Source organism: Myiozetetes cayanensis, unplaced genomic scaffold (assembly GCF_022539395.1).
Source record: "Myiozetetes cayanensis isolate MyiCay16 unplaced genomic scaffold, myiCay2020 scf2-11, whole genome shotgun sequence".
Lineage (NCBI taxonomy): Eukaryota > Metazoa > Chordata > Aves > Passeriformes > Tyrannidae > Myiozetetes > Myiozetetes cayanensis.
The window spans coordinates 854,853-869,536 of NW_026087411.1; the positions used below are offsets into that span (position 1 = coordinate 854,853).

Below are 14,684 nucleotides of genomic sequence, written 5' to 3' on the forward strand. Positions count from 1 at the left end.
GATTCACTGCTGCCCCAGTTGAATTTGATGTACCTGTTAACAGGTATTTGAAGTTATTTGTTGTTCCTGTTGGAATGAGTGACATCGCCTTGGGTGGCTTTAAAGCCTCACCTGGATGGGAACCAGGACCGCTGCTTCATTAACGTGAGTCTGACTAATTAGTGAGGTACCTGCAGCTTTAACAACCTCACACTTTTTTTTTTTTCTTAATATGCATTAAAAGCCATAATTTGGAAATTTGTTTGGGAACTGAGGGGAGATGCTGCCAGCAGAAAGGGCTTGGCCAGGGCTAACCGGTGATGGGTCACCCAGCAGCAAGGGATGGAACAGCTGGGAGGGAGCCCCAGACCCCAGTGGGGGCCCTGGTTCAGTGGCAAAGGGTGAAAAATGAGCAAACTTGGGTTTTCTGCAGAAGAAAAAGCAGAGCCACCCACGCACCAGGAAATCTCTCCTCTCCGTGTGGGAGGTGGAGGCCCCAAGATGAGTTATCTCTAAAGGGCGACTCTGGGGATACCTCGAGATCTTCACCGGCGTGGATCCGGCACGTGCCAGGGAGGAAATACCACCGGGGCCAGCTGGCCCTTTGCCTTCTGCTGCTGGTTTTGTAGTAGCTTGGGTTTAAATCAGTCAGAAAACAGGAGCCTCCATCCCCACCCCCCCCCAGCGCATCGCTCCGTGGATCTGTTTTCATTTTGCGTGAGCCCTCATGAGGTGGTTTTTACCCTTCATCCTTCCTGCTTCCCATGGGATGTGTCCAAGGTCAAAGTTGTTCATGGAGGGGCGGGGGGAAGGTGTGCCCAGAAACAGGTGGCTGGTGCAGTGGGTTCATTTTAAGGGTATTTAATGGAAAATGGCAGCATTTATGAGGGGAAAAGAAGTGGGTAAAAGCTCCATTGTGCTCGTAAGGCTCCGCACTTTTCGGAGCAGCCTCTGCCTTACGAGGAACTAAAAATACAGAATTTACAGTATAGATCTAAAAACTTGAGCCCGGCAGAGATTTTGGCCTGGCCAGAGAACAGCTGGCTCTGGCTCAGCTCATAAAAAAGTTAAACTGGGGAAGAAAGGGAACAAAAAAGCCACCCCAGCACTGAATGTTTATGTTTCCAGCAACTCCGAGGTCTCTCCAGCTGATCCGCCTCCCTGCGCAACTTGCTCCAGCTGAGTCAGGAACCAGCTGCTTCGGATCAAAGCCGAAGGCTTTTCCATATGCCGCAGAAAGCCGAACAAGAGGGAGAGCAGGCTGCTTCCAAGGGGAATCCGAGAGGTTTGGCCATAAAGGCAGAGAGAGGAGCCCCAGCTGCAGGAGAACAGCAAACCCTGTGAGAAGCAACACATCCCTCCGTGCTGGATCCCAGAATCCCTGCTCCTCCTCACTAGCCCAGGCTGTCCCAGCTGGGCTGGGCTTAGCTCACCTTGGTTTTCCAGTTGAACAACTCGAGCAGATGAAAGATACCCCTAAAATAGAGGCAGAGGGAGGGAGATTCAGGAAAGGCCGTTGTCTCCCTCCTGTGGGGAGATGCATAAATGAAATTAATGCCCTCTCCTCCCCGCAGCGTTGTGCTAATAAAATATTCCTTTTAAAGGAATGATTTCCTGGCACACTCCTGGTATGTTTTCCCAATATTCTGCCACGGCAAAGGCAAAAAAAGAGCCCTTTCCTCTTGGTTTTTCCCCCAAATCCTAATAATGACATTGTGGGAGGTCAGAAGTGAAGATGTCCAGGGTGAGTTCAGTCCTGTCCAACCTAAATCTGACCTGCAAACCTCCATTTCTTCCATCCTGAGAACGGGCAGAGCAGGAGGAGCCTCAACCCACAGCCTCCCAAATCTGGGCAAGCTCAGCAACCCATTTTAGTGCATTTTGTCCTCTAAAAGCACAGAGAGATGCAAGTCATCATTGCTGAAGTCAACCCCAAAACCATTTATTTAAAATCAAGTCATCACAGAAACATCTCACGGCCATAAAACACCGAGCCCTTGATAACTGTGCAAAAGAAAACACTTATTTTCGTGAGCGCTTGTTTTCGATGAGCAACACAACGAGTCTGTTCCGAAGGAACTTTATTTCCTTTTTGTAGGACTTGCAAAATAAGTCCTCCATCTTCTGGCGCAGGGCTCTGAGCGAGGGCAGGCTGTGGCAGCTGGGGATGTTCAGCAGGGTCTCAAAGAACTCCTTCCACAGCTCAGCGTTGGCAAGCCTGCAAAAAGAACACCAAAAAAAAAGCTAAATCCAAGCTGCTAAAATATGAATTTACCTCCCCAGTCAGAGCTGAGATGGAATCAACAAACCAGGCCGGGATAAACCATGGGTCTTTCTAGGCAAAGGTTTGGGAAGGGTTTTTGGCACTGACCTCTTGAAGGTTCCCTCAGGCTTCCAGACCCCGTTTTCATTCTTCACTCGCATGTAGATCCCGAAGATCATGCAGTAAACCGTGGCTGCAATGCCAAAGTAGTCTGTCTACACAAAGAACACGCCAGCTTCATGTTAAAAATATACCCAGACCACTAAAAAAGAGCTCAAAACCCCCTGTGGGGACAAGCTCTGCCAAAGGAGAGCCCGGGAGTGTGTTTGAAGGTACAACTCTGGCAGTGAAGTCTAATAGTCCCGGACTCATCTCGGCAGGAGGCTCCAGGGAATCCCTTACCTGGTAGTTCCACGGTTTCTGTGTCAGCATCTCGATGCACTGGAACCCAGAGGTTTCACACCGGGCGGTGAACGCCGTTCTCTCGGGGAAGAGCGTCATGTCAATGCTCTGGCCGAAGTCAATGAGGGTCAAGCCGTGAGAGAGACCATCTATGTCGCAGGTGTCGTTGTCCAGGAACCTACAACGAGCACGACGAGAGCCCGGCGGGTGAGCCAGGGCTCCGGTACCACGGCACGGCATCTCCCGTGGGTGGGGAACACTCGCCTTTCTCCCAGGATGAAGTTGTCGGGTTTGATGTCCCCGTGAACAATGTGGCAGCTGTGCAGCTCCTCCACCATATGAAGGATTTTCACGGCAAAGTAGATCACGAGGGCTTGAGGCATCACCTTCTCGGGGACCTTCTTGTAAAGGTTTATGGCGTTCTGGAAAACCCAAAGGATGCACATGGGGGCAACTTGGTGTGGATGAAAGGTCTGAGGTGATGGACAGAGATGCTCCAGAGCAGAAGCTGATGCCACTTACCAGCAACGTTCCGTAGTTGTGGAGTTCACCCACCAAAATGCTCCCATTTTGGAAGAAATGACCAGAGTAAAAGTGGGCGTAGAGGTGGTGCAGGCTGGGGTCGAGCCTTTCCACCAGCTGGTTTGTGATGTAGAACTCCCATGGGTTGGCAGGTTTCTGGACCTGGAAGCAAGAAGTGGATTTACTGGGAAAATCTGTAAAAGCAGTAAAAATAGAAGTTCCAGGCTAGGTTTTTAGTGAGAGATCTGGCATCTTCCCTTCTCAAATAAAGACATATCATATAATCATGGAATCCCAGATTGGTTTAGGTTGGAAGGGACCTTGAAGATGATCCTACTCCAACCTGCCATAGGCAGGGACACCTTCCACTAGCCCAGGTTGCTCCAAGCCCCATCCAACCTGGCTTTGGGCACTTCCAGGGATGGGGCAGCCATAGCTGCTCTGAGAAAACTGTGCCAAGGCCTCACCCCCCCTCACAGAAATGAACCTCAGGTCAGTAACTCAGTGATTAATCCCCTCAAATCTGGAATCCAATTCCATCCCACACTTCCATCCTGGCTAAACACTTTGGTGTATCCCTGATGCTCAAAAGAAAACATGAATCACCTTTTATCCCAAAAAGGTCTCATATAAGGTGTTAACACAAAGAAAGTTTTTTCCTGAAAGCCTAAATGTTGATGAGAAGATCCACAAAAGGGTCCCAAGGACAGATCTGAAGTGGAAAGGCCGGGGGGAGGTGTCACTACTGTAAGACTCCAGAATTATTCCAGGAGAGCATTCCTGGCCTAATCCCACTGACCTTGAACATGACTTTCTGATTGTTCCGAGGGTTACTGGCATCCAGGAGGGAAGCTTGATAGACTTGGGCAAAAGCTCCCTCTCCGACCAAGCAATCCACATGGAATGAGCTGGAACCTTAAAGAGATGAACAACATCAGCTCCTGCTTGCAAACTCCAGGAGGAGAACCACTACTCAGGGAAAAAGAAGGAGAGCACCAGCCTATACGAATTATTTAAGCCCAGAGCTGTTTTTTTTTTCCCTACAAGTCATCCCTTCCACAGGAGAAAGCCTGGACTCACTCTTGAAACCAGGAGTGCCACACGCTAAAAAAACAGTGTTTCTATTTCGGTCTGACCCCCTGGAAGCGATCAAATTCCAAAGGCCGTGTCCTCAAAAGTAAACACTAATGTTTGAGTCCCACAGGGGTGTTGCAATCGCCGTCCCTACAGCTTTTGTTGACACGGGACCGCTGCTGTTCTGTGCTAGTTGTGTCCCAGATTATGAGGAAAACTAGGAAAACGATCCCTCAGAGTCCCTCCTCCAAAAGGCTTCTGCTACAAGAAACAAACCAACCCCTGGTCTAACCCCAAAGGTGAGGTCATAGGATAATCTGGAAGGTGTCTGGATATACCCACAAGGAAGCTGAATTCCAAAACACCTCTGAGAAGTTTTCCCAGGAAAACACTGAGAAATGCTTGAAAACGGGATGTCTGAAGGAGCTCTTACCCAGTGGGAGCTCAGCCTTCAGCACGATCAGTGGAAGAGCAAATTTCCACTCAAAGTAGTTGGTGTAGGTGTGGAGAGGTTTGGGAAGCTCCGACAAGAACCTGGCAATCAATTCCTTATCCCAAGGGTTCTCCACAAGGACTTCATGGAAGAAAAAGAGAAGTATTTAAGCCATAAATGTCATTTCAAAGAGGTCACACAAGGTTACACTTGAATGAGCATCACTGATTCAAAGGAAATATCATAAAACATAAACCCCAAGAAGGCTAAAAGTTAAATATCCCTCGATTTGGACATTCCAGGTTATTTACACCTGTTAAAGAAGCTGGATTTTCCCAAAGCATTTGGGCCTCGATGAGCACAGCACCTGTAAGTACTTCCAAGTATTCCTGCACTTTGGAATATCTTGGGCATCGTCCAACACAGCTACAACCCCCAGCTGTCCCTCCTCACATCCCTCGCAGGTGAGCAGCGACATCCTCCGAGGAGCCTCGGGATTGCTCACTGCAGGGCCCCCTGCTCCAACCTTGGAACACAGAGTAAAAAAACAGGGAATGCTCTGTGCCTGCAGCTCTCACGCTCCGGGCTGCGCCCCCTCCACGCAGCTTCTCCTGGGAAATTCTGTCCAGCCCAGCACAGGAAGGTTCAGCTCTGCTCGTGGCGCTCTGCTCCTGGAACCGTTGGGAAGCGGTTGCCACAATTCCCTGAATCCCATTCCCGTGTTTCAGGAGGTTTCCTTGAAGCTCCCTCTGTCCCGTGGCATGTTCGAGAGCAGGGCTAGGGATTGAAACCAAAATATCATTAACTGACCCTGCTGCCGTGGGGGCTTGGCACCTTCAGGAAGCAAAAACCTGCCAAATGCCCACACTTCCAACCTTGGCCAACACTGAGATGAATAAAATGGAATTTTCCTAAGAAAACAAGATTTGGGTGAGTCCCATTCCCCAATACCTAACAACCTTCAAGTTCATCAGCCAGCAGGGAAGAAAGCAGTGGATTTTTTGATAAGGTAATTTTTAATTTAAACGTGGCAAAACTTAAATCCTGGAAGCATTTTTGGGGCATTTTCACCCAACCCAGGTTCATTTATCCCCAGAGTGCTGAGAAGTGCCCTAAGCAGAGCCAGGCTCATGCAGATGCACCAGATTCCTTGGAAAACTTGCACTGGGAGCAGCAGAGCAGCCCAGCTCTGCCCTGGATGACCTGAAATCCCAGCAGGTCACGACATACCTTAATTTTTGGGGTTTTGTCTGTTTGTGCCCTTCTCCAGGAAACTCCAGGTCCATTTGTAGCAGGTCATCCCCGCAGGCTGAGCACAGGGAGCAGCAACAAGAGCAAATCAGTGCTTGTTTCCCCCAAACCCAGGAACATTTAGGGAATTCCCACCCACAGTTCCCAATATGTGAGTAAAGATTGGGGCTGGATTTCTCCAGGGAGTGTATTCCAAGACTAAAGAGGGGCAGAGCAGCATAGAGGTGGTGCTGGGATTCAGGCAGTGTTTGGATCTTCACGACCCCTTGGAATGGTTGGACATACCCATTGTCTTATCCCTTAAATCTCTTTTCCCTCCAATTAGAAATCCTTGGAGAGCTGATGTGCTGGGCCAGCCCCCAGCTGGTTTTCCCCACAGGGAACGTGGGCTCAGGAGTGGCAGCAGTGGGAGCCACCCCTGGGTGGGATTTGGCCAAAACTGGAGTCATGAAGCACCAAGTTCAACTCCCTCATCCCAAAATATTCCTTATTTTACCTCTGCCCTCCACAGGCTGTAGGGAACAGGCTGCCAGGTAACTAAAGGGTGTTGAGACGAGCTGGGCAGCTCGTGCAAAGTCTCTGGTGTTGTTTGGACTGGCAGCCAAGGTTTTGTTGCTGCACTGGACATTCCACACTGTGTAATCATCCCTCAGGAATTCCGTGGTCCCCACTTCTTCCTACACAGGAGAAAAGAGATAAAGATCTAAAATCAAACCAGCAAATCATCTGCACTGTAAACTCCAGCAGCCTCTGGCAATAATGGTGAGTCAGCTTGTGATGTCAGAAAAATAAAGGACTATTAGGAAAACATGGGAATGGCAACAATAACCTACATCCCATAGATTTCCATAGTTTTGGACCAGACCTGAGTGTTGGCAATAATCTGCAGCAGAAGACAAAAAATTGCCACAAGAGCCTGGAAGAGCCATACAGGGATCACTTATATCCAGGCAGACTGGGGGTTTGTGCGTCTCCTGGGCTGTGGAATCTGCGAGGCTGGAAGATGAAACGTCTCTTCCTGCCTCCAAACTGATGCTGGATCCACGCAGGAACTGCAGCTGGATTCATTCCAGGGAGGGAGGCCTCCACTATCAAGCTCCCAGAAGTTTTATGAGAATTAACAATCAAAAAAAGCTCATCCTGTTGGCAGGGAACGGGAAAGGGCATCGCTCCCAAGAACATTGTGGGGCTGGGAGAGGACAGAGGTAAATCTGATGGCCCCACAACTGCATAACCCACTTCCACAGCTCATCCTTGCAGGATCACCACTCACTTCTGCTGCACAGTCGGTCAAGGGACGTTGTCCAAGACTTTTGGGCTCCTCTGCCTTGTTCTTGTGCTGTGGGATCCTGAAAAACAGGGATTTTAGAACTCCTCTGCCCAGGAGCTTTCCCAGGCACCCTGACCAAAGCACACCTGCTTGGTTTCACTTCAATTTTTTATATTTCTTTTTTAAGAGTCCCATTTGCAGGTACCTAGAGAAGCTGCAGCAGCTCCAAGAAACAAATTCCCCAGAAAATGAAACTGTCCAAACAGGGAAGTTGGGCAATTCCAGGGTAGCAACTACAGCTTTTCTCATGTCACTCTCCACACAGCCCCTACCAGCTGTACCTAAGCCACTCCTGACTCAGCCATGGCAAAGTGCTCTGGAATGGAATCAATCCCGCCTGGAATTTTTCACGAGCTGAGCTCAGCTGTTCCTTTTCCCCCTCCTTACCTGCTGTTCTCCTTTTCACTGTCATCCTGAAAGATGGAAAACGCAGGAGTGACAGGGACAACAATGTTAGTTTTCAAACAGCCATCAGGTTCTGAAAAATAAGAGATAAGCAATGTTATCTTCACCCAATAAAGATTATTTAAACAGCCCCGTTTCCCCCCCTACCCAGGTCCCTCCACCTGCAGAATTCCTGCTCAAAATCCCCTTTCCCATAAATGCTTGGGAATCAGATTTTTCCAGCCCAAAGCCAGTTGGGAAATCTCTCTGTGCTCACCCTTGTAAAACTTTGGGTTTCAACCTGGCCTAACTCTTACAACAAGGACCCCATGGGAGGTGGAAAACGGGAAATAAAAGATGGAACATCATGGATTGGGAAAAGAAACAGCACACACCATTTTTCCTGAAAAAGGCTTCCAGTTCTTCGGTGCTGTTTTCCAGGGGTTCAGGCAAGATGGGTGTTTGAAACATGTCCATGAGAAAGCCTAACAGATGAAGCAAAATGGAAGGGAAAATGAGGGGAAAATAAGGAAAAATAAATCAATAAATTTTAAAAAGTAAATAAAAAACCCACCCCACAGGAATAACACTCCCAGAAAAAGGAAATTTTCAGAGCCTCATCCATTGTGTGGTATTCAAATCAAATGCCAATTAATTATAACAGTCTTAAAAGGTAATTAATTATAACAGTCTCATCATTTATCAAATGCCAGTAACAATTATTCCTCCCTGATACACTGAAATCCCCTGGACAACTGAACAGACACAGGAAGGTCCAGTTTGGCCACCACACACCTTCCAAGGTCTCCCAAGGGGGCAGATTCTCCTTTAATTTCCTAGGTATTTGGAAAACTAATGAATGCCACAAGTTTTGGGGGTTTATTTTTCTTTCCAGAGAGATTTATTCAGCTCCACATCAACCAGAGCTGACAACTTCCAGATTAGTCTGCTGCCTGCAAACAGGAGTCCCTGACATCAGTGACAAGAGGAGCTCAGAGAACACGCTCCCAAAGCAGCCTGGCAGTGACTTATCCGGGAATTTATGGGATGTGGCCGCTGGGATGCTGTTAAAGCATCTACTTCTGGCCCAAAGTTCTGGGTCATCCAAATCCCCACCGAGGGTTAATGATTCAATATTTTCCTCACTGACTGAATGGTGCACTTGCCCATCCCTACAGAACTTCCTTGGCTAGTGGAGCACTCAAATTGCCAGGACAGATCCCACTGACTCCAGAGGGAGCAGGATGTTGTTCCAGATCTTACCCAAGGCTTCCTTGGTGTGCACGGTGGGCGACGGCTGCACCTTGAAGGGCGTCGCCTGCGTCCCTCCTCCCAGAGAGGTGTTCGGGGTGGCCTGGGAAACATTGCCAGAGGCAAAGGAACAATTTCCACCTCTGGAGGCTGGAAAAGACAACGGAGAGGTCGTTCCTGAAGGAGCCTGTGGTTGTTTATGGACATTCCAGCAGCGAGAAAAATGTTAGTGGGGAGAAGTAAACAAGGCGAGCAGCGGGATGACGGCGCAGGGTTTTGGGAGGGATTTTTGGCTTGTTCAGGTATCTGCACAGCAGATTCCCAGGGGAAACCGCCCTGAGGGACAAGAGGGACCTGGGATAGCTGGGTGGCCTCTGAGGAATCCGTCTGCAATTCACAGGAATGATCTGATCTATCCCAGCAAGGACAAACAGGGATCTCCCGACCGCACTGGAAAAGGAACTGCACGAAGGTGGGAACAGGGGCTGGATCCAAGGAAGGGATAGAGAGACCTTGCCCAGACACACAGGGATGGAGTCAGGGAAGTCCAAATGTTTTGCTAGGGTTGGAACCAGTGTCCACATGCAATTATTGATCCCCAGCCAGGAACAGTCACACCAACAGCATCAGTGTCCATCCAAACTGGGCTGCTCACCTTCCTTCACATCCACAGCAGGAGTTAATCCAGTGGATCTCTTGTTGAGGTGCCTTCAGAGGAAAGAGTGAGCACATTAGCTTGGAATAAATCCCATTTTAATCCCTATTTAAATGAAGTGGGAAGTCTTTTAGAATACTATTAAATATCAACCCCTGAAAGACCCTCCTACAGCCGCCAGTAAATATAAAACCTGGAAGGCAGCAGAGTCCTTTAGAAAGGTTAAAATGCATTAAGCTTTGGACACAGTTTGCCTCCAAGGAATTCCATGATATGAGTGAATAACTGCTTCCATCTTGGCCAAGCCTACTCAGCCACCCTCCCTTTGCCAGCCTGGCTTTCTCCCTCTGCCCCCCAATTCTGTGTCCTCTACTGGCCCAGGCCCACAGCAAAAGTGCAGGAGAAAAATACCAACACTTTTTAGCCTTCTCTGGAGACCTCTGAGTGGGACCTGCACGAACAAAGCGTTCCTGGTGTTTATTCCAGGCGTGCCAGGGACAGCCAGGCAGTTACACACCGAAATTCCTCTCATCATAACTAAACCTCAGCGGGTTGAAGGAATTAAACACTGCAATGAGGACTAAGTTTGCTCTATGCCTAACAAATACCAGTTTCCACAGGCAATTTCAGGTTGGTGTTGTTTCTTTTTTCTCAAGAAGGAAGACTCCTTTTTAGTTAATTCTCAGCTGGTGGACACAAATTGAAGGGGCCTGTTCATACTCACTGTTGCAGAGCTGAGTGGGGCTGTGCCCGTTCCTGAGCTGAGACAGCACTGAAGGGAGGGTGTAGCGAACTCTTCTGGAGCTCCCCAAGCTCTGGCTGAGCTCTGGCTGTGTCCTTCTCCTCCCTCCCTTCCCACAGGGAGCCCGATGTGAGCCGGTGGCCGAGGGGCTTTGCTGGCAGTAGGGTGGGAGCAGGGGCTGGGCAAACACTGGGCTGGGGCTGCTCTGGCCCCTTGGGCACATCTGGGGCTGGACCAGCTGCCATACAGTTCCCTGGCAGGGGTGTGCTGGGCCTGGCACATGGGGGCACCTTCAGGGAAGAGAAAGGACACTCAAACATCCCACAAAGTCCATCAGAGAAGTGTCCCTGGACACCCAAGCACCCTCCAAGTACAGCCACTGCCATTTTCCCTTTAGTTCTGCGTGACTAGAACAGCTTTTCACACTTGAGAGAACTTTCTAAGACCAGATTCTAGAGATGCAAACCCAAACTTCGGGGTGTAACCATTAAAATCTGAGTATTCAAAGTTGCTCGAGGCATCTGTATTAGTATTGCAGGCAGAACTTCCAGATTTGGTTAACAATCCACTCTGGTTCCCAAAGCACGGTTAAATTTTGTGGGACAAATCCCATGCTCATCCCAGGACACACTCACCACCCTCTGGATTGCTTCAGCTGCTGGTTCCAGCCTGGTTTCCTCCAGGCTTTTGCTGAGCTGGGTGAGCTCTTCCAGCTTCTTCTGCAGGGCCTGGAGTTCCAGCATAGCCGACTCCTTTTTCCTCAGGGAGTCTCTCTCCTCTTCCTCTGAAGATTAAACAACGATATTCAGTGAAACAATTAACCCTGGGTCTCTCCATGTGATCATTACAAGCTGCTTGCACTTGAAATTTAGATATATTTGGTCTGCCCCACAATCATTAGCACTGCTAATTGCCCACTGCTTTCCTCAGGAGAAACACCCCCAGGGCAACCTGGGCTCAAAAAGACAGACCCAGGGGATGAGCTGAAAGAGGAAGGAGTTGTTTGGATAGGTGGGAAAAAGAGGGATACCCAGTTCCTGCTGCCTCCTGAGGCGCTCGTATCTCCTGAAGTATCTCTGGGCTCTCAGCTCCTCGAAGGAGAGCTCGGAGCCCTCGCACAGCAGCAGGTTCTTGTCGTACATCGGGACCTGCTCGCACCCAGCAGCGCCAGCAGAAGGGGGCTTGGGAAGGACCTCGGATTTGGAGATGTAGGTGATGTACCTCCTGGGAGGAAAAAGCAGGAAAGGGTCAGGTTTGCTGGATTTGTCCTCGGAGCGGGTTCATTTTCCCACGGTGGGGCTTTAAAAAACCCACCCAAACACTTACACTTCTTCTTTTCCAGCAGCACAGGGCTGGGGACCAGCAGCATCAGGACCCTAAAGCAGAGCAGGGGGGAGAAAACATCAAACTAAAAGAGAAAATAAGATCCAAGCAGCACAACTGGCACAGAATCCCCTGATATCATTCCTCCCAAGAATAACGATGGAGATGTGGAGATATGGAGATGTGGTGCAGCAGGAAAACATCAGGGACAGCTTTAAGCCACACCACACTCCTGTATTTTACCTTTCTTTTTCAGTCAAGCTCACCAATCCAAACTTTTTAGGAAGCATCTCTCCCCCAGTGGCCAAATTCTTCATAATTTACCTGGTTTTTGCAGGGGTTAACATTTGACTCCTCTTTTTGAGGAGCCATTAGATTCACAGCATTGGAAGTCTGGAGTGGTTTTACAACAGCAGCACCTGGGACAGAAAGCATAACATAAATATTTGTACTCACTAATGAGCAGAAATCATTTGCTCATTGGTGCATCTTTATTGACTTGAAGCACTGGAAAATTAGTGACTTGTTTTGAATACAGTCTGCCTAAGATTTTTAATATGGTCAGGAAAACAGGGGAAAAATGAAGCAGAAAACTTGTTTTCTTCAATGGCAAAACTCACTGATTGAGGTAAAAGATTCATTTAGTGGAGTTACGACTCAGACAGGTGTTTTTTCAGCCTCACCTTGCAAGGGATGACTCCAAGGATCAGAACTCTGCAACCAGCTAAATTGCAAAAAAATGCCAGTTATTACCAGGAAATCCTCTGCCTCCCTCTCCTCCCACCTCCCAGGAAACCTTGGATCTCCTGGTGCAATCATGCCCTGAAATGCAACAGGGAAACCCAGGATTTTTACTGTGTGTGGACATCTCCTGTTCCCTCCAGGGCTGCAAAACTAAAAGGGCTGCAAAGGGCAGCAGGAGAATAAAACAGGGTGTTTGCTTTGCATTTTACATCACTTTTTCCACGGTTTCTTGCCTTTAGCTCCTCCCAGTTAAATGCTTAAAAGCTCCAGGACTCTGAGCTCAGGGATTTGCTTTCTGGGCCCTGTTTCACTGAAGACACTCTGGGGCAGTTTTTCTCAGCAAACCTTCCAAACCCCCCAACAACTATTGAACAGCAGAGAAGCATTTCATTAACATTTAGCAAAAACAACAATCAGTCTGCCTCTGCTCCAGCAGAGAAAATAACGAGCCACGCGCCACGTCCAGTTAACTGGGAGTAATAATGAGCATTATGAGGGAGGAAAAGAGGTCCTGGAGTTACCAGTGGAGCTGCTGCAGGTTCTCCTGGGGCTGGGCCTGGTTGTGGAGCCCTTTCTGGAGCACAGCCCCTGCTCCCTGCACGTTGCCTTCGCTCGCCAGCTGCTGAGCCCAAGCCACGTAGAAATCCGAGGACTTTGCTCCGACTCCCTGCCTGTGCAGGTACTCAAAGTACTGGCCAGGGGAAGAGATGAACTCTGCCTGCACGGGAGGAGGTGCACAAGCCATAAGAACTCACAAAAAAAAAAACATCCAAGGCAAAAAAATCCCACGCTGTCCCTTTAGCAAGATTCACATTCTGCAGGGAAATTGAATTCCGTGCCCTTCCCGAAAGGCTCCCTCTCCTCCCGTGGCTCTTTGCAGCCCCAGAACTGCTCTGTAAATACTTTAGGACAGTTTAAGTCCCCCAAAAATGTAGCTTTACCCACCAGCTTGACGCAGTACTTGATGAACCGCGGGTCCTGCTGGTACCTCGTGTCGCCCAGGAACATCTTCACCAGGTCCTCCAGGAGCCTGGGCCACAGGGATTGCTTCTCCTGGAGCGGGAGACATCCCTCTGCCCACTGAGCGTACCTGGAAAACGTCCCGGGATCAGCACCGAGCCAGGGAACCACCCGAGACAGGGATGGGGCAGCTCCGGAGCCAGGGGTGGGGCGATTCCTGAGCCGGGGATGGGGCGATTCCTGAGTCAGGGATGGGGCGATTCCTGAGCCGGGGATGGGGCGATTCCTGAGCTGGGGATGGGGCGATTCCTGAGCCGGGGATGGGGCGATTCCTGAGCCAGGGATGGGGCGATTCCTGAGCCAGGGATGGGGCGATTCCTGAGCTGGGGATGGGGCGATTCCTGAGCCAGGGATGGGGCGATTCCTGAGCCGGGACGATTCCTGATCGGGGGCAGCTCCGGAGTCAGGGATGGGTCAATATCCGGACACCCGGGCCGGCCCCGCGCTCACCTGTCCCAGGGCTCCAGCGGGTCTGGCCCTCGGTAATTCCGGATCTGAGCCTCGTAGCTCCTGCGGGAAGAAGGGCAGGTCGTGTTGGGATGGCGGCAGAGCCCCGGGGGGGGCCGAGCCCCGCGATCCCCCGCGATCCCCCGCGGATCCCGATCCCACGGGTGCCGCCGTCCCGCTCACCGCCCGCTCGCGGCCATCGCGACCCAACCGCTCCCGCGATTCAAACTGGCCGCGCAACGCCGCCCCATTGGCTGCCCTGATCCGCGCACCGCGCTACCATTGGTCACCGTGGGGGATCGCCCCGCCCCCATAGCGGCAGTGCCGCGGTCCCATTGGCTGGATCGCCTGTCAATCGCGCCCGGTCTCCAAGGGATACCCCCCATCCCCCGGAGTGAAGCACGGAACATGAAATAAAACAAAAAATAAAAATAAAACCACGGAAAATAAAATTAAAAACAATAAAACAAAAAAAATTTTTAAAAAATAAAATTAAAGAGGGTAATAACGCGCCGAAAAGAAATGCAACGAAATGAAAAGAAAAAAAAAAAGAGAGAAAAGAAATAAAGCGATTTTTTTTTTTAAAGGGGATAAAAAGGGGTTGAAGAGAGACTGCAATGAAGAAAAATAAAGGAGCCGGTGAGTCCTCCAAGACCATCGAGACTGAGCCGGAACCACAGAGTCCGAGCCCGGAAGTGGCTGTTCATCCCCCCCCCAACATGGAGGCGTCGCGGTGTGAGCCCCTCGGCCGCTGCTGCGACAGAGACTCGCCCTGGGAGCTCCTCTGCCACCAGAACTCTGCGGGTCCCACAGGTGAGAGCGGCACTGGGGCTCCCCGGGAGGAGCTGGGGGGTGCCGCGCGGG

General features: G+C 50.1%; 1 protein-coding gene across 1 annotated transcript; it reads right to left on the reverse strand.

Moving 5' to 3' along the window:
* Window positions 1-1,916: 1,916 nt before the first annotated feature.
* BUB1 (BUB1 mitotic checkpoint serine/threonine kinase) lies at window positions 1,917-14,025 on the reverse strand. Its single transcript, XM_050314902.1, has 25 exons — window positions 14,004-14,025; window positions 13,824-13,883; window positions 13,299-13,443; window positions 12,875-13,071; window positions 12,293-12,333; window positions 11,934-12,028; window positions 11,613-11,662; window positions 11,317-11,507; window positions 10,922-11,070; window positions 10,269-10,576; window positions 9,545-9,597; window positions 8,902-9,039; window positions 8,034-8,123; window positions 7,642-7,732; window positions 7,198-7,273; window positions 6,421-6,601; window positions 5,904-5,982; window positions 5,239-5,450; window positions 4,674-4,814; window positions 3,966-4,081; window positions 3,167-3,328; window positions 2,909-3,066; window positions 2,645-2,822; window positions 2,351-2,457; window positions 1,917-2,197 (listed from the first exon to the last, which is right to left on the reverse strand). The coding sequence occupies exons 1-25, from the start codon at window positions 14,018-14,020 to the stop codon at window positions 2,002-2,004; spliced, it is 3,231 nt and encodes a 1,076-aa protein (XP_050170859.1). The 5' UTR covers window positions 14,021-14,025; the 3' UTR covers window positions 1,917-2,001.
* Between the last annotated feature and the right edge of the window lie 659 nt (window positions 14,026-14,684).

Coding starts and splice junctions, on each gene's coding strand:
- BUB1 (XM_050314902.1), bottom strand. Junction 9,040..9,544: donor TGCTGTGGATGTGAAGGAAG/GTGAGCAGCCCA, acceptor TGTCTTTTCCAG/CCTCCAGAGGTGGAAATTGT. Junction 7,274..7,641: donor AGTGAAAAGGAGAACAGCAG/GTAAGGAGGGGG, acceptor CCTGTTTTTCAG/GATCCCACAGCACAAGAACA.